Genomic DNA, 20,753 nt, shown 5'->3' with positions numbered 1-20,753 from the left:
ATAGAAAAGTTACAATACGTTTTAACTAATAAACTGTTTTGTCCCTCTCCGACAAAGAACAATTTGTTCTTTGACAGAGAGGGACAAAACAGTTTATTGGTTAAAACGTATTGTAACTTTTCTATGAATAAGGGGGTAAGTATGTTAGTTTCTTTTTCTTTGAACTAATTTAAAAACTAAGTTAAGTATAAAATAAAACATAATGAGAAATGAAATACTTGCAAGATTTTTTTTATTGATTTCGTAATTAAACCATCTGTTTTGGCTGTAGTTTATTTGTAGTTTTTTGATTAAGAAGACGCACAGAGATTGTTTACCTTTTGTGCCGAATGAGAATGAATACCTACAGTATATAATTGTAACTATTGTCTGCGCTTACTTATCTATCATATGTACATAACCTTAAATTGTAACAATGCCAGTAATAATGTATATAAATTTAAGTACCTAAATGTTTGAAAGTACTTTCCGAGTGTAAAACCTGGCTACCCATAGTACAGGGTATCCTAGTTTGGGAGCCAGGACACAATGTGTGTAAACTTTGTAACAATAAAGATATTTTTCATTTTCATTTTCATTTTCATTTAATCTACCAAAAGTTTCATGATAATTTCCGCAAGATTTCCTTTGTACTAGGAACACATCAGTTATGTACAAGCGATGCCGTATATTCGACTGAGACAATAGGGCATCAGTGACATCAGTCCCATAGGCTGGCGAGGCGTGTTGACAATATTGCCATCGCTCGGGGCTCCAAATGCAATTACTAGGAAGTGTCGCGGCCCCCGGGACGGCACTAAGACGGCAACTATAGGGGTAGGAGTAGGGCCACTGTTGGTTGTAGATTGTAGGCACAGTAGCGAACCATTCGCTTTGTGTCCTCTGTTCTGTTTTGGGCAACATTGTATGATCTCCGAAGCTTATAGAGGCAGATGATGATTTTATAATGATCACAACTCAAGCTGAATAAAAGGCTTGTCAGTCTTATCACTGAGCAAAACCACTTAGGTCCTGACTATTAGGTAAGTATTAAATATTTTGAAATGGATTACTACTTAGCCGGTAGCAGTTGGAAGAGAAAGCCTATTTCCTTCAGTGGATGATTATAACCTGATAGTAAAGCCTAGTCAGCGGCCTCCGGGCAACTTTAAAACATCTGATAGTGGGGTTGCTCACTTAGATACCCGACAACAACTCTATCAGCACAAGCATGCTTCTGTTGGCACCAATCCGCACTAGACCCGTTAACCCGTTAACTCCAAGTGGTCCTGTCAGTCCACCACTGGGGAGCTATTAAGACGTGACAAGACTTCTCCGTCGCGTTCGCTCTTGAGGCTGCGCGATGTGAGTGAGCGCGATGCAAAACTCTTGTCACGTCTTAAATGCACCCCGTACTAGCCCTTCTGGTATCCTTGGAATTGGAAGGAGACCAGTAGGCTTACCACCACCGAACATTAGCAATTAAAAATGCATAAGCAGTGTCGCTCGCTTGTCAAATCTGGCGTATCTTGTATGGATCTGACAGATGTTTGATAGGCGAGCGACGCTGCTGAAGGATTGTTAATTGGTAATGTGTCAGTGGTGGTTCGGTAGCTGTACCCCCAGCAGTGGGGACGTGACGGGTCGTGCGTGATGATCATGAATAACAAACTCTACCTGTCTACTGATAAGCGTATGCTCCTTGTAGTGATCTCTTATTACAAGTAACGGTCTTCTCGACTGATAAGCGAGTTATCAGTCTAGTGGAAGACCCTGTTCAAGTACCACTATCTTATCTTGCTGTCACTTAGGTACAGTGGGGTTCACACTATGATTTAGGTACATTAACACCATGAGTCTTTATTTGTAGGTGGTAATTAATGTTAGAGGCGGTTACGGAACAAAATATGCATTAAATAATAAAAAAACTAAGAAGTCTTACGTATTTCAATCGGCCAGTGCTCTACCTAAAAATCCAAAATCTTAGAACCCACTACAAAGTCACACGAGAATGTTTTTTTATTGAGGTGGTTTCTCCGACAGTACATTTTAAAAAAGGGTATTTTATAAAGAGAACTAACGAATTTTGGATTCCATACATGACATGACATCCATTAGGAACAACCGTTACCTATAAGGTTTATTTCATATTTGATGTGTTTTCTAAACAAAATTACCAATGCACGTAATTAAACCTACCTACATAACCTAGTTAGCTAAAGCAATATACAACTACAAAGTTATTGAGTTGAAGTTAATTAACAAACCCGACTGACAGTTAGCAGGAAGTCAGCCTTCGCCAATGACGCCGTGGTTAGCTGAATGAACTATTTACTATACTACCCGCGCTCTTACGTGTCCCGAGGGAAATGATGCTACTGCTAGGGTGTACTTACCCAACTATTTAGGGTGTCAGCACACGACCGACAATCGGTACTAACCGTCTTTTTAAGCGACTTCGAAATAAGGAGGAGGTTCTCAATTCGTCTGTAGGTAAGTAGGTAGGTACGTAAGTAGATAATTATTAATTAAGTATATTTTTTTTGGTCACTGCCCAGTGCCCCGGTGCCCATTTTGCACCGTAGCTGGTGATTTGAAGTTTAGTTAAGTACCAAAGTAACGTATGTTTAACTTTTACCGTCGTTTGAAATCCTATGAATATTATGGCAAAAATCTCAATAGTTATACATTATATCGTCCAGCCTAATAAAATGATCATTTCAGGCAGTATCTAAACACAGGACATTGACTTAGGAATTTATCAAGCCTACGTTGCATCCATCCCTTTCCCTCAAGCAACCTATACTCTTCCGTAAATCGAAATCAAAGCTCGACGCGATTGGAGCGGCATGAAGTTCGGGCGATATTCGCCATCTTGGAATCGCTTGAAGTTGGTTGCAGGCCGGTTTGTGTTCAAAAGCATATAACCAGGCATTTTTGTTATATTTTTATCGATAAAATTGTATTGAAAAACTGTTTATTTGGCAGTTTGTAGTAACTGACAAGTTATTAAGTTAAAATATTTCTAAACATTAGACTTTATTTGATAAACTTAATTTAAAATCGTTATTTGGGAAACAACGTTTTGACATTCAGGTACGAACGTAAGAAAACGTCATTTCGGTAGACATGTTCGGAACGCACCTGCATATGGCGGACGTAGAGTTTGTGTTTATGTCAATAAGCATCTGATTTTTAACAATTGCGCGGGTGTGGAATTAATGAAAAACAATTCGTGATGTGCTAGTGGATCTTGTGAACTGTGAAAATTATTTGTGATAATGTCCGCCGTGGCCGGGCTTGTGAACTGTTATAAATGTGCCCTGTACTTTTAAGGGTAGGTATTGGAGCTTCGTTCTATAGCTTTAAAATGTGCTAAAATATTTAAATTAAGCGTTTCTGGCCAGCTTTATGCTATTTTCTAACAGAGGATACACAAATCTACAAACAAAACATTAATTCCCATGCGCTATTGCAGTATTTGTCCTGTTATAGCAATTTGGAACAGAGGTTATCAATGAATTTTCACCAGATGACTGAAGAATTTATGTTTCTTGCGAAATTATCAGTTTTATGACGGTAGAACGAGTGTAAATACTTAGTATTTTGTCAAATACTCTACAACATACAGTAATCGAATGCAATTTATCATTGATAATTCAATATCTATCATTCGTCCAGGTTTTTTAAGTAGCTACACAAGTTTTGATAATATTATATTGAAATTACCTCAATAAATAGGTGCTTAAGCCTCAGACCACTCACCTAAATAAAATTCCCTATGTAAATTAACATTTTTATTCAGATAAATAGTTAGAAATAGACAATCTATAGGCAATACCTAACTAAAATAAATTATTATGTGTATTAAACACTTAAAATTAAACTATAAGTAGAAATTACTCGGTCGATAGTTTTGACTAATAGTAAAACATCTCTAATTCTCACAATCAGTTGCTTCAGACATAAGTAAAACAGTAATTTTATTATGAATTTGATTTAGTACATTTAAAATAGATCATCATCATAACCATTCCCAAACCTATTAATCATAAAACAAAAACGACAATGGTTTATTTATTAAAAGTACTACTCATTTAGCCAAAGATGTATAATGTTTACTCTATGAAGACAGATGTGGGTTATTCTTGTAACTCCTTCATACTACAAAAGTATACCTTGTGTATTCATATCTGAGAAGAGAATATTGCTTGATATTTAGTTATTGTGCATCAGTCTATGTTAGCTTTCTGATTCATCCACCATATGTGGTGTTAGTAGCTCATACGGTAAGAATTATAAACAGTGGAAGTTCAACCTACTCATTAAGTATAGGATAAGCATTTTTGGTAGCTCTGCCATTTATAATTTGTAAATATTTACTGCTATCAATTAGGAATGAATGGAGTTTTATTATTATTGCTTTATGATTTTGCATCAGGTAGAGACAATTACAAAGTCACTTAAAAGTGAAATGGATAAAATTTAGTTCTTTACAAAAACAGTGATGTTTTTAAGTAAAGTAATTCTGTATTTTACCTACTTCCAGATTAATATTCTTCATATTTATCTGTTTATCCCTTACAACAATGTTTGTCACTATGAACCACCTTGCTAAACTATTGGCTGTCTAGATTTATCATTAAAAATAACCAAACCAACATGAAAAACCCCCGAAATTCAACACACATAACTTATTTTAATAAAATGTGGCTAACAACACTCAGAGTAACATTACCTATGGCCCAAAAAAAAACTTATCTTAAATCGGTGTAGCTGTTTGGGAGCTACACACAGAAATACACTAATGTTGTAACACCACTCTTTTTCGTCCGGGTTTATAAAAGCTAAAACATGTTTAGTGAGCAGCTATCTCCCACTCAGTGAGTCTATTCATGGTGATAGATTGTTACATTTTAAACAATGACCTACTGAAAATTTGCTTGTTCAGGCATCCTCGTATCAATATTGTGTTTTAGCATTTAACAGTCATGGCTACTAAAATTATTTCTTTAGATGTCGCCCTGAATTCAAAGGATTGAAGTTTAGTATATAATATATATCTAATATCTGTTTACTTACTCAACTTTGTTTTGTTTTTAATCAATTATTTTTTGTTCCAGACTAATATCTAACATACTGCACTGAGGATGGTGTACTATATCAGAGCCGTAAGTACATACAGTTAAGAATGTTAAAATATTTTTATTATAACTATAATAAGAGGAACTTATGTGAGAAGTACAACATCAATAACAGTACCATGGTTGCAATTCTGAAGGGTCAAATTTACAATATAGCCATCTAAAAACTTCAAATTCTTGTAGGAAATTAAAATTTATTTATGGATTTTGTTATTTGATTTTCCATCCTATTATAAAATCAAGATTTTTCAATGAAAAAATAATAATTTGAACCCTTAGAATCGGCACCGTTTTTAACGCCATCTATTGCTCAAAAACAATACTAATCTGTGCACCAAAATCTCGTATTACTGGCGATGCAAGGACCAAGCGCTAGAGGGCACATTCAGGCGATTCCGCCGTCGGCCGTGAGATGGCAGTGGCATAGCTACCGCGGAGAAAGTATTCAAGTTGAGTTAACGCTGTAGCAACCCTTCGTAAGATGGCGTTAGTTGTCTCTAAGTATAATTTTAATCATTTCTTTTTAGGACCGTATTATAAAATAAAAATATGATTTTTTATCTGTCTTAGATTAATGTCTTCTGCTTACTAGCTAAGCTCGAATTAAGTTTTTGTTCATGAATAATTGTTAGTCTATTAAATAACTAGATTAACATAATAGTTTATGCTCAGGTAGAAGAGGTTTTATTATTGTTCTCTAGAGGATTTTTAGATATTCTACTTACAGTCTAGCTACTTAGTTAATGATGAAGCATTGCAACAAGAGCGATTAAAATACATGTACAGACGTACTCACATTTCAACGCCTGTACGGAATACCTAGTCACAACTTTTTCGTTTTATTAAAAAAAACACCTTCTACTTCAAAAGCAGCCCAGGGGAAGCTTAATTTTAATGCTCCATATATGCGCTGGGCTCGTAAAATTTTTCGCATAATTTTGCAAAGCACATTCTGTTCGGGTGCCGCTACATAAGTGCCGAATTAAATCGTTTTGGCACGGAATACGCTTTTAAAAATATGTTAAAAGATTGCAGGCGGTCGCGTGGCCTACTGCCTGGGGTCCATTGTCCACGGGCATTATCCTGCTAATTTATCGTGCGAGCCTCTGTCCTCATATTGCTCGCTATCGGTTCATTAATAAACGATAAGCTGTTACCGCCAGCAATACATTAGCCGCGACCCGCAGACTGCATCGATATTCGTGTCCAGGAGTCTCGAATGCGAATGGTCCCACCGGTTCGGCGCATTTAAACGTTGCAGCCGACTCTGCTGAACTCCTAGATGGAATAAAATTCTAAAAATGAAGCTGACATTTCTCTTAATAAAGCCGTGTAGCGTAAATTTATCGAAGGCGGGCGGCGGCTCCGCCCCGGCCCCACGCCTGTTCCGGATATTCTACGTTACGAATGGCTTTATTAAGACTAAAGTATTACAATTTCCGTGCAACTATTGCGACTGTTGGAATTGCTAATGCGTCGAAGAAGCACGGTGACTCGCTTGCTGCTTTATGACTGGCTGAACTGCAGTTTCGCGCCGCGCTGCAGATGCCGGTTATTATGCTCCATGCTAATTCTGACCGCAGCCGCGCGTATCACGGCTGGAACGACCGCCTAGCTTCATATTCAACGCACACCTTATCTCGCTATAAAGAAAGAGTACCCAATTGTAGAGTAACTCATTCTGGGGGCCGATTCAGATAACTCGTCGGCAAAGGGGTTGCTTCTTCGGTCGCAAATTACTATGATTTAATATTGCTCAGTTATCTGCGGGTCGGTAATTTGTAAGCGTTTCTCGGGCGGCCCCGCGTTGGGCGCCATTGTTGCTCCGCCTTTTGTTCGTCGCCTACTCTCCGTGATAACATCTTGAGTTATTATGATTAGGATTCTTCGGAGAGTGACGACTCGCTAATTCCTTCATTAGGTTAGTTCTGCAACATTTCTCTCAATCTGCGCCTTTTATCCGTGTGTGTTCTTAATCTGTCGCCCTATTTTCCGTCGACCCGTGCTGTTGTCGGGTTTATGGCGGCAAATCGCCAGGCATTACACGGAGTTCCGGAAACAAATTTGAGTAAATAACGCACTTAAGCACTGTGGCGACCCACTAGATTAATAAACGTCACCTCGACTTATAAAGTCAATGGAGTTAATACATCAGACGTCACGGCAGGCCACGCCATGCCCCAACTTTCATTTCATATAGTGCTCTCAAATTAATCGATATATACGTGTGGCTTTTTCAATTAATGAAAACGTTCAATTGTCAATGTGTATGTAGAGTTGCTGGATTGTTATCTATCCATCTTGGTTGGAATAATGGATTTCCATCTAGTGAATGGTTGGCTTTTGACTCCTCGGATACGATAAGGGTGATAAATTGGTGTTTTATGCAACTTCCTGTTTTATAAGATTCGCTTCCTGTCTGTCTGTGGAACCATCCTTTTTTAATTATTTGCTTCCTTAGTTTATACTAATTTTACTTCCCTTTTACAGATCCAATCCTGCATGCCTTTCCCGTCCCTGAAGATCACCCACATTCCTGAAATAACCCTTAAAGCTTAATGTATTTATTATACCTAGTAGAAACGCAATACCTACAAAGCAATTATAAATACACTATTGATGTAAAATTGACTTTTAATACTGACCATAATATTTGTTAACCAGCCAGTCTTCAACTTATGTAATTATAAGCTGCATAAAAAGGCGACGCCGGTAACTTCCACGTTGCTGTGTCAGCGAGCAGTGGAAAATTACAAATAGTTTGGTAGTTGCGGTGGGTAGCAACGGAGAATTACGGATAGGTTCCGTAGTCCCAAGGAAAACACGGCAAGCAAGGCATCTATTAGCTAGGATACTGCCCTAGTGTAAGTTTCACAGTAAAAAAGTAACCCCAAAATTCGTAGAGAATTTTGTCAGTTTAAATGAGGTTTACAAATAACATCACTTGTTGTGATTTACGAATTTCATATTTTTGGGTGTCATAAACAATTTCAATTCGAGTGTTTCAATGTCATTTGTAAATCTTCTCTAAACTTACAATACGGTCTATGAACTTTAGGGTTATAATTGAATAATTATACCCCCTTATTCATAGAGACAGAGAGAGACAAAACAGTTCAATAGCTAAAACATCCTATAACTTTTCTATGAATAAGATTATTCATGTAGTTACTGTACGTTGTGGATTAGTTGCGACTAATTTTAGATTAGATATAGGAGATATGGATAACTTAGGAGATACCTACAGCTGTGATATTCCCAGGCCAGATGGTACAGCGGTTAGAAACACTGACTCTTGTGCCAAATGGTTTGAATTCAGGCTGGCGGAGCTATATTGTAGGTTAGTATATTGACAAACGTCAGACGATCATTGATCTGCTATCAAACCATACGGGCTGTTGGAGGCTTATACACTAGTGTTAGAGTAGGTAGCCAACATAATATGTGTATGGTTACCAGTTACCACCATCTAACATTACTCGTAGCAATCCTTCAGCATCGTCACTTGTCAAATCTCACGTAACTTGAAAAGATCTGACAGATGTTTGACGAGCGACGCTGCTTACTGATAGTTCATGCCAATGTGTCGGTGGTGGTAACCCCACTGTACTTGATAACCCCAAAGACAGTCCACAGCGGGCATACTGCCACAGTTCCACCACACGGCATGCGTGCCACACCCCATTCATTAGCCGGCGAGTGCTTCCGCGCATTTATCAATCTGCCCGCGCGCGGTACCACCCCGTGAGGCCAACGCGAAATGTGAGATTTTCCTTTGACGTTTAAAAGTCCCAAAATCGACCAATAGATGGCATCCGGCCTGTCGTTTTTTATGAGCTGCATTCTTCTGAGGGGACGGAAGATGTCATAAATGGTACAAAGCTGTCTTAAACTAGTTTAATATTATGCATAATATAACAGCTAGGTATTGCATATGGTTGAATTCACATCCATTGGGTCTTTGTAGGTATTGGCTAAAATGACTGAAATCCATGTCGGCTAAAAAATGCAGTGCTGTTGAGTATGAAGTTTTACTAGCGCCATCTATAATCGGTTTTTGTCTATGGTTGAAAATCTCCCATTCGTTGATGCGTCTACACTCTACGCTGCACCGTTCGGGAAAATATACGGCGTTGTGTGGACATTGCACACTGTTGCGCCGATATGGGGGTTATCTTGCGTGATTTGTGATCTGGGATGAAAAGTTTTCAATGTGTACGGCCAGATTGGGGAGGATTTCGGGAGAATGCGGGGATTTATTTGAGTTTTTATGGCACAAATGTGTTATCGGTGTACAAAAGATGGACCTAATATTGAAAGCATTTTCTATCAGTCAACCTACATGCAGGAGGTACAGGGAAATCAGTATTAATAATATGGTCCACAAGCCATATCACTGATTTCCCTGCTAGTAGTTTATTGAACCAAAATTCTGTTGTAACAATTGCGATTGAAGTGGCAGGTTTAACTTAAATTGACCATCACAGATGGTAACCTTCGCAAAAGCGATAACCACAAAACCGTGAAACTTCAATCGCGATATCAGCAAGGAAATATCATTTGTACTCGTAATCCTTTAATAACAAGGGAGGCGAGTATAACGGAATATCAGAGAAATGAATGAGGTGTTCGCAAGGAATTGGCGGTAGTTAGCCGGGTGATATACTCGGTCCGCGGGGGGCTACTCTATAGTATAGATACAACGTGCCAAGTATAGAGTCTATACTGACGAAAAACGAGCGAACGAGAGCTGGGCCTCTAGTACGGGTTTTTCAATTTACGTTAACGAAAAAACTTTGGTTTTCTTCTGTCATAATTATCATACATGCATACATAATCTGTCAAAAGTTTCATGATAGTTTGCGCTAGAGGCGCCAGTTTGTATGCGAGAATACTGAAACTTTTATAGTTTTCAACCATCTACCAAACTTGTACTAGACGTACTGTCGTGCAATCGGCACGTTTAATACAGCGAGACAGAGTCGTGGCTCGCGCAGCAGCTCTCCGGAACTTAGTTTTTCGTCGTATAGAGTGACCCCCCGGGTAAGTGGTCGGTGAGCGATCGATCAAGTGCTTCGAGTCATCACGCGATCCCACGCTGGGCGCTGATGGACCGGCGCCAATGGTCTGACATGGTGGGTTTAAGCTAACCAGAGCTTACCGACATATTATATCGCCATATAAGGTTGCCTGTAAGAGATCGCTCTCAGCTATAAGACCGCCTATGTATGTCTGATTTATGTGGTGTTCAATAAAGTTATATTCTATTATATTCTATCGCCAAGTATCGCGATATATCGCCAAGGTCTCAATAGGCGTTAAATAGATTATTTGTTAAATATGCGATGGCTTGATTAAGTCTTTGATTATCACTTTTGAGTGCATATATTATTATTTCAAATGAATTATACTCATATAATAGGTATATTTAATGTACCTAACTACCTACCTGCCTATATCTAACCGGACATTGAACATGTGTAAAAACAATGCGAGCATAGCATTGAATTTACAATCTGACGCTGCCGCTGCTGCGTGAATAAACTTTAATATTTAAGCTAATCCGTCATGAAACGTGAGCGATTTCACGTATGAAATACCCGTTTAATATTATGAGTTTTTAAAATCTAATGCTTGTATGTACATACATACAGCTAGAGCAGTGGAAGACTTAATTCATCACTTGCAGTTGTATTTTAGCTATTGTCCTGATAACATTCGTATACAATACATGTTGTTGCAAAAGTGGGATAGTAAGCTAAGCCGAAAATGAGGTGACTCAACTCGTCATTCTGAACAATCTAAGACTTTGTGCTTATGACATGAATGTAATCCCCGAAGGCGTATCCAGTAGTGGATATTAGTAATTTATCAGTGAACGTCTAGCAGGAATGATCAATTTATTATTTTATCTTTGAGCTCCAATGAACCGAACAAAAATCTAACCGATTGAACTCATGAACTTAGTTCTTAGAAAATATACGTAGCTAGATCGATAAGACTGCTTTTAAATGAACCTATATCATATTTTTTCACACTTAAATGCACGTAATAATTTTATATGCTTCCCGCATTCTATAAAAGCACCGCTATTAAATAAGGCAGAGTCTGAATTCTCAAAAATGAAGTTACGAGTATCTTAAAGCTTAGCTGAGCTTGTAGACAAAAGATAATTATTAGAAGTCATGAATATAATCATACTCTGCCTATACCTAAACACATATATTTGCCTAATATTAGACACGAGACACCACGGGGTGTACCGAACACACACTAACTTAACTAGTTGACATAATTAATGGTTTGTTTGTCTCAGAGGTCCTTAGCTGTTATATGTGTCAAATGTTAATCATATTAATCGTAAGCTCAATGTATTCTATAGAAGGTATATATACTACAGTTAGACGGTAATGAGTTTGTTGGCTATAAAAATAGTGAAAGTTCTTGAGCGTTTCATTTTACGACAGGTGGCAGAAGCTTTCGTCTGTTTTACGAGTTTTTTCATAATTAAGAAGAGTTTAGTTTATTTACACTTCGGTTTTTGGTTTTGTGAACATTACACTGCCAAAATGCGTAGAGAATTTATTCACTACTTGTTTTCTTGTATTTTCAATTGTGGAACAAAACTGGTTGACCCTATGACCCAAGGCGTAAGTGGGTTTTGTTTACATCTGTAAATGATTCTTGGTTTAGCTTGTGACTTATAGTTGTACCTAAATAGGTACATAAAATCCTTTAGCCTGTACCTATAACAATATGTAGGTATATTATAGAACTGTGGTTTTGAATATCATCACTATTTTAGCGTTTGTTTCTCTATACAATAGGATTAAGATCAAAAGCGCTGTGGTAGATTGGTTACGTGGTTTTGACTACGACTCCACGGAACGTTTAGTGTGCCCTTTGAGCTAAAACCAATATTATAGATTAAAAGGACAAACTACTATGAGGTACTTTTGCTTTGTAGACCACTTCACTTCACATTACTTAATTATTTTTTTTTTTTATCACAACAACTTAGGCCTATGAAATGATACACGCGTATCAACCGACAAAGCTCCTGTAACTGGAAAACTGTCTTCTAAGATACAGGACCCTGTCCTAGTTTAGAAGACAGAGTACCAGATCCAATGAAGGCAAAGTGTATTTAGATGTAATGAATAGATATAAGATCTGTATAATGTTACATGTTTTTAAATAAATATATTTTGATTTGATTTTGATTTGATTTGATATACACACACGCTCCAATTAACCCATAAGACATAATAACTGCCAAACGATTTCCTAGAGGATTATATTATTATCGACGTCATACAATTTGGCGTTAGTTGTTGGCGATATTAAGCCAGCAGTAAATTTTATAATTACAGTACCGAATAATGACATTATTGAGGTTTTGACGGTGTTAATTAATATAATGTTATTGATATTAATTATTATACTTAACATTCAATATGTGACCGCAGGTTGTAGAATGCAATTGTGAATTTGTCACTCGTAGGAATAAATACTAATTATTAATTAAAATTTTCTTATACTCATTTATTTGTTAAACACAGGAGAATGAATTTTAATGTCCGGAGAGTGAATTTCTAGTTTAGTCATATTACACTCACGGGCAATGAAAAGCTTCCACTGAGAAAAGCACCAAATTACTTCTAAACGGAAAAGGCAAGCTCAATCCCGTCTTCTGCAACATTGAAGTACATTTAACAGAGCATCAGGATATTACCAACTAAAATCGGTAATATTTAGTTTCAATTTAAAATTTAATCTTTGAAAAAATTGGGGTCGTTTGTTGTTGGAATTTTGTGAGTGGAACTTTTTCATTGCCCGGCAGTGTATATGTCAAATCAGTTAATCCAAAGGAGCCGATGATATTCACATAATCTACGCCTCAAGCAGAAAATCCTATTAAATAAATAATGAAGGCTGTGTGCAAAGCCTCACGCGATAGCTCGTGATTAATAAAATAAGGAAAAACTTGGAAAGTTTCGTTAAAACTGTTAAATATTCAAAAGTTCATCTCGAAGCCATCTGCAAGTTAAGTGGCGCGACTCAGCCACGGTTATGGCCGAAAATCTTCCCGAAAGGAGATTTTTAACGAAGAAAATCGACTTTGTTAATCGGGGAAAGTTGCTTCCGCATATTACCCAGGGGGTAAAGTTAAAGTTAATTATATATAGGGGGTGTCAGATCAGGGATAAGGCAAGTGAGGGATGCCCGCGAGATGAGTGTAAAGACAATATACTAAAGTGTTTGCTATGACAGAATGCAAAAGCCCATTGCTTTCAGAATAGGAAGCTATTCATTATCACACTGTGGAGTCACTTTAAATCGACGAAAACAAAACTGCAGCGTTAACCACGACTTTAAGTATATCGTTGTCTCTATGTCGTTGTATTAAGCGTTCCGATTGCGTGACAATTCTTTTTCGTTCGTCGATTTAGACAGTGACTCCCCTCATTCTCATGTGATCATAATAGGAGTACTTATTCCATTAGGTAATTGCTCCCTCACCAAAGCAGTTCACTAAATAAGTTGTAACACGCAAAAATACATACTTGAAACTCGTAACACCTCTGATTATGCCTGGAGTTAATAAAGCATCAGTTTTATCTGTTTTCACCGTACGCGGGTTGGCTTGCTGCACCGTGGAACCGCCGCCATTGTATAGTACAATGTTTAAAAGCAGTTTTTACGCCTCACTAATGGCCTTGCACAGTTGCAAACGTTACTTTACTTTCGGGTTATTCCCGTTGTTCATGGGAAGGAAGAACATTCTATAAGTAGGTACATATTACTAGCCTAAACCCTTCCTTCATTGGAAGGAGGCCCGTGCCCCAGCAGTGGGGGTGTAATGGGTCGTGATGATGATGATAGATAATTATTATAAATAGCCGTAAGTCACATACTCACAGAATGAGCAGAAGTTGGTCGAGGGACTTAAAGATGTTAAGTTTCAGGGATTGAAATGTAGAGTTAGATTATACAAGTACATAAGATCGAATTAATTTTTGATATGCCCACCCATTAAGCCCAGTTTAACAAGTTTCATTTAGTTTAACTTTAGTTTTATCTTCACACCCAACATAAACCGGAGCATTTAAGAAGCGCATCAGTCAGGGATAACCCGACCAAGTTTAGTAGGTACTCACGGCTGCGGACGCTTTCAGCTTATTTCATAATAATCGGCACTCCTCCACTACTCATCCACTCCTCCACTCTATTCCTGCATGAAGCATCCAGCCGGAGACTAGTCAGCTACCGCCCTAATGGTGCAACAGATACCTACTTACTAATGAACGATTAAAGCGTTTCATTTTTATCTTTTGACGGACGTAACAGGTGTTATGAGTTTATTGTCTGTGTCTGTGGCCATAAAGCTGTTAAAGGGTTTTTTTTGCATTACTAGCAATGTATGAATATAATAGTAAAACAAAAGTAGTAGGTTAGGTAGATGTAGAATAACATATAATTATATTAGGCTTTTTAACTGCTTAAGTTAAAGCAACAACCGGACTGTAAACAGCTGGTAGTTTGTACATAAAACATTTTTTATTTATGATAGTCGCCGCGCCGGTCGCAAGTTTTTAATGAAATTATCCAGTTGCTAATAGTTGATACGGGACCACTGCCCTGATAGCTAGGGTGGCCATGCGTAACGGATTTTGTAGGAAAAAATAGACATATTTTATTATTTGTAATACATATAAAAATGAACCGCTTGCTTTTATAATACGGGGATTGAGACAAAAGGACCAAGGCAAAAAATGCTTAGGGTAAATCTCGCGGGGTCAGCGTGTGAAATATAAAAAACATAATATCAAATTTGAAGTTCAATAATAAGTAGGTATTCCTTCCCTACCCTAGTAGGGAAGTTAGTGTTTCAAATTCTGGTAAACATAGCACCTAGGTATGTACATTTTTTTTTAATTAGTTTTCCTTACTATACTCTTTATATTCGGGGTCCACCATCCTGCAATAGGCCAGCTTCGTGGACGAGGCCTTAAAACTTCCTTCAGTGCCCCAACAGTAAGGACGTGATGGGTGGTTATGATAAAATTAATTGAAATCCCAAATAATTGCATGAATGTGGCCACCCTATTGCAAGTTGTTCTGGTGCCCAGTTCACAATACTGCGCAGTTTAAATTAAATTAACTTTTGTTTCCGCTTGTACTCAGATGTGGTTTTGACCCGAACCATTATCTACTACCGACAACTAGTTATGATTTTTTTACACAAAACTTTTTTTTACTTAAATTGTATGTACTGAATGGATTTTGGACAGTTTTAACAAAAAAAATACTAGATACTATAACACTAATAGAAATTGTTGTTGCTATCCTAGCGATGAATAGTATATAGGTTTAAATAAATCGTATTATATACTATATGGGTTCGACTCAAATCTCCAGTAGGTACATCCTATTCATAAAACATATTATATTATCAGAACCGCGCATTAATAATAGTGTCGTAGCATTTCGTAGCACGCTACGTAGCCATCTCGTAGCGCGTAGCAATGCTACGCCAGGCGTAGCAACGTAACACTGGAGCTTCAGAATTAATAATATCGTCATGAAACGATTTCAGTGTTTAAAAGTAGGTAGTGTTTTTTTCATATGTCCTTACATTTAGTTTCGTATAGTAAAAAAAATAAAGTTTTCAAACTAACATGAATAATAAACAACATTTTCTTTTGCTACCGGTCATATTTACCTAGAACTTAGAACTTCGTTGCACTTTTAAGGGTGCTTTTCCACCAGAGATGTGCTATGCAGCTATGCTGCGAAGATGTGATATCTACGCTACGAAAATATGTGACCGTTTCCACCAATACTACGCTAGGTAGCTGTGCGAGGAAGATGCGCTACGAAGATGCGCCGCCGCAAAGTAGCTGTGCGAGAAAGATGCGCATCTCGAGCTATGCTATGTATCGATAGTAGGGAAACGACGGGGGCGGCGGCGCCATAGCTACACCACTCGCGATGGTCCATAGCACATATCCATAGCACGCATCCATAGCACACATCCATAGCACGCATCATTCCATACAAAAAACATATCTTAGTTGAATCCGTTTCCACCAGTGCTAAGCTATGTGCACCAATAATATGATTGGTGGATATCAAACGCATCCATAGCATCGTAGCATAGCACATCTCTGGTGGAAAAGCACCCTAAAAACTTCACTTTCAAACAGAAACTTGGCTACTTTATGTAGCCCGAGTATTTATTAGTGGTGAGCGGTTAATATGTATATAACTTTTATAACTTCCGCCATCGATTAATATTGGAAACTTGAGATATTTCGTGAAGCCTTAACGAGTTTTAAAATGAAATTATACGTGGCTTCAACCGAGTTTCTTCATAAATTATCTTATTGATATAAGACTTGAGAGTGGTGGTAGTTCAGTATTTTAACGTACGATTTTTGAAATAAATAAAAACGGTTACAGGTTAGATCGTTTCGAAAAACCACCGGCATTCAACACTAAAAAGTCGCATAACTTGTGAACGGCTGAACCGATTTTCATGAAGCATAGCTAGGAACACTCCGGGTAACATTACCTGTGGCCCTAATAAAGCATCCCTCTTCTTACGTCGGCAGTTTGTTAATGAATTAATTATTACACAAAAACTTTTCACCTATATGCCTAAGTTTGCACGATATAATTGTGTTTTCAAGTTATCTGAGGCCCAGTATAATTAAAATTTCAGTACAAATACCCAAGCGTGAACTTAGATCCTGTTCAACATCATATCCAGCCAATCGCAGCGCTGCATTTAAGTTCCACCTGACTTGACGTTCTCTGCAAAACCGGCAGTAAGACATCACGCAATAACTTAGTAGTTATTACACATAATATAAATTTACATAGGTATGTACATACATGTACGTTGTACATACACTCTGTGCTAGCGCAAACATGTTATGGCTTCAGACTGCGCCGCTCAAATATAAATAAGCTACACCACATATTTGCTTTACCGAAGTGGATGCATGGAACTCATCATTGTAATGGCCACTTGGACGCGGCCGTGTGTTGTGCCCGTGACGCTTTGCCTCCCGTGTGCGTCGGGTAAAGCTTGGGTTTAACTGGGAGTTTTATAGTGGATATGTTTTGTATCCTCTGAAGCGGTAGTCATAGGTGACACTCTTATCTACCTATGAGATAAGAGACTTATATGCACCTGATCTATAAAACTCTCCTTGATCGTTCCACCCGATTTTACTTTACATAATGATAGTAAGTGTTTGCATGCTGGAACAAAACAAAAATATTTAAAAAAAACCGCAATTACGATGATACCATTGAAATATGCACAATCGGATGTGTGAAAACAGAAGCTTTGAGTTTAGACCTTAATACGGTATTCACAGACGCTCCATCAATACAGAAGTTTAGTTTACCTTATAGTAGGTACCGAGCTAGCATACCCTATGTTCTAGCAAGTTAATAACAGGAAACACATCGATAATTGGAAGTGAATTACGTACCTACTGTGGGACTCATCCATGTATTTAATAGTAGGTTGGGTTGTGTAGTTGATTACGAATCGTTTACACATTGCGTTGGGTAGTAAACTATGTATGTTGGCGCTCGATACTCAGTATACTTTGTACATATTATGTATACATGTACAAAGATACTAAACCCACCGGACTGCCTCGAAACACCTACAGTAGGTATATCGATTCCCAAAATATCAAAATAGAGGATGAGTTACGAAAGTTGAGATTATTACAATTACTGTTTATTTGCACAACAAAATACAGACTTTAAAATGACAACCGTACAAAACGGCGGCTTGATTGCTGTGAAATCTCTACGAGAGAACCTTTGTAGTAGGTGTGTCTATCAGTGAATGAGTTGTTTCCTATTCAAATGGATAGTAGGAATACAAGTTTATCAAATATCTGGAGAGTCCGAAGTTGCGGAGGATCGCGATCTTTGGACAGAATATAAGGAGCCCTTTACCCAGCAGTGGTACAAACATACGGCTTTTTAAAAAAACTGAATCAAAGCTTTATAGACTATTATAGTTTATGGACTATTATCTATTAAAAGCAAAGGCTTTATTTGACTCTGCCTGATTGTATCATTAGCATTGCTAACCATTAAACAATGCCTTCGGATCCAATCCCATGGGCCTGACAGGTCCCCTGAGCCACCGTCCCCAACAGTGACGTCACGACACGTCGTGATATGTGGTTAGCAGACGGCTCATAACCTGTGTACATAGGTAATTACTGAGTATGCCCAAGTGTGCCCTAAACTCTAAACCAGCGGTTCTCAAACACTTTTCGCTATGGAACCCTATTTTATTATCGCTTTTTGGCGGCACTGTAACTTAGAATAGAATAGATTATTGCTTTATTGAATACCACATAAATCAGACATACATAAAACATACTTATAGACTAGAACTAATGTACAATAGGCGGCCTTATCGCTTAGGTTTCGAATCTTCCTTACACCTGTTTCCGCTAGAAGTGCTTAATTTCAGCATTGTTGAATATTGGCGGAATATCTGAGGTATTCTTACGGAACACTGGGTTCCGCGGAGTACTAGTTAAGAACCGCTGATATAAAGTGTGAGGTGGTCGCTGATGCCAGATTAGCGACGGTGTAATGGTTGAAGCGATTAGCTGGACAGTGTCAAGAGACACGCGGTGTTTTGTTATTGAACGCAGTTTGGCACCGGTTACCGAAAGGCTGTGATTAATTTGTAAATGCCTGATTATCTCTGAAAGCCTCTATAAGGTGTTGCAAAAGTGGTAAAGTAAGCCGAAAGGGACTACTCAGCTTTTTTGTACGACTTTTGGAAATGCGCGAAAACAAAATTCTACCCCCATTAAAAAGTGAGCAAAAAGTATAATTTTTATGTCTTAGAACTAAAAAGGTTTAGAATGACGCTTTTGGCTTACTTTTTTTAACATCCTGTATGTGTAAGTTCCATGGCAAGTGAAGTGGGAATCCTTTTACACAACCTTTACACAACTGTTGGTAATCATATTAGAAATGAAACAAAAAGCCCTCAAGTTAATCTATTCTAAGTAATCTAAACACAAACATACCCAATTACATAAAAACAAAGCATTACGCAAAAGCCGTATCTATTTATACCTTCATAAGTTATATCTTTCCAACCCAAGGAAGATCTATGGGACAGAAGATAGCAAGTTAATTATACATGGTGTTTCCAAAGCGAATTGTCACTAATTGCTGAACCACACGCGAACTTGCGGAGCACTCTGTATGTGGAGAGTTAAGAGTGATACAGTGGATACACTCGCTAGCAATGAAAAAGTTCTAATCAGAAAATCTCGACACCCAAATGGCGCCATTTTTAAATTAATCCTTTAAAATACAATAAATAGAAATCGCACCCAATTAATAAAAAAAACTTAAATAACATATTTTATATGTACTTATAAAGACCGGTATTATCGCTGAAAGCGATCTCTTCCAGAAAAACAATAATTTGGTGCATACAAATTATTAAAGGACCTGAGTACAGTCAGCTGCATAGGTATACACTTTTGAACCTTGTCAAACTGACTACATAACAAACCTTCAATGTTTTAAGAGGCAGTTTGTGAGTTTGACAAGGTACAAAAGTGTATACTTATGCAGCTGACTGTACCTGATAACTTCACCTGTTTACTATGAAGTTGGATGTAAGCATTTTTACGTTTGTAAAATAAATTTTAATGTGCAATATTATTGGTACATACTAATATACCTGTGTATAAATAATATCCTAGAGTTTACTGTTCGCTCACTACTCTACATTAAGCTTAATGTACTTGCAGCTGTTTCGTTCAAGTTTTTGTTGTTACAACTTTCTGTTGTGTAATTTGAAATGTGAATGTGACATAATTAAACGACTTGCGGCGAAAAAAACGTAAATGAAATTGAATTGGTGGTCCCATAACTTTTGTTTCATATAATATTTTTAAGTTCACTTTATGCAACGGACAGCGTGTATTGTACAATATATTGTAAAGTGTAAACCACACCACTGTGGTGTCGTTAAAAAAAATATTTAGGTAACGACACCACTACCGACTTGTGAAGCAATGAAAAAAAAAATTCGATATTTGTCAATTTCTTATGATTTGTTTTAATAACAACAATAGGACTACCCCAACCCACTGGACCAACGACCTTGTACAAGGTGTTGCAAAATAAGCATAGGAAACCCAAAAGGACTCGGCTTGTTATACTTACAACTACAACAACAACAACTTGGTTCTACGACTATAGAAAAAACGTAAGCAAAATTGTAGTTTCTATGGGGAAAAAAAAAGATTTTAATTTATTTCTAAAAGTCTTTCCAGTTCTAGTACTGCAACAAAATAGTTGATCTAACAATTTTTTTTACACGACTGTGGTTGGAAGGCCATGCCAATACACATATTGAAAAAAATATTTGCCCATGTTTTTTATACCTACGGTGTAAAATAGAACGGAAGTTAGTTATTCCATATTAGATGTAGAAATTTATTGGAAACATCATTTTTATTTTTATATAGCCTGTATATCTCATATGTTTCCCCAAAGGAAAGTAAATACGTTTGATTTATTCATTCCGAGAAAATATATTTTCCGATT

At 37.5% G+C, this 20,753-nt stretch overlaps 1 protein-coding gene and 1 long non-coding RNA gene across 2 annotated transcripts in view; both read left to right on the top strand.

The window, feature by feature from the left end:
• Positions 1-3,097: 3,097 nt before the first annotated feature.
• The window catches only part of LOC105382164 (tyrosine-protein phosphatase Lar), a 337,896-nt gene continuing 320,240 nt past the window's right edge, over positions 3,098-20,753 (top strand). Inside the window, exons 1-2 of the mRNA XM_048631524.1 lie at positions 3,098-3,316; positions 5,103-5,150. Coding sequence (XP_048487481.1) covers positions 5,130-5,150 — 21 coding nt within the window. The 5' untranslated portion in view covers positions 3,098-3,316; positions 5,103-5,129. The remainder of the gene's footprint in view (positions 3,317-5,102; positions 5,151-20,753) is intronic.
• LOC125490963 lies at positions 5,157-7,750 on the top strand. Its single transcript, XR_007268009.1, has 2 exons — positions 5,157-7,489; positions 7,614-7,750. It is a non-coding gene; the product is annotated as an uncharacterized LOC125490963 (long non-coding RNA).

Source organism: Plutella xylostella, chromosome 29, assembly GCF_932276165.1.
Source record: "Plutella xylostella chromosome 29, ilPluXylo3.1, whole genome shotgun sequence".
Classification (NCBI taxonomy): Eukaryota; Metazoa; Arthropoda; class Insecta; order Lepidoptera; family Plutellidae; genus Plutella; species Plutella xylostella.
This window is presented reverse-complemented; position numbering and strand designations above follow the sequence as displayed.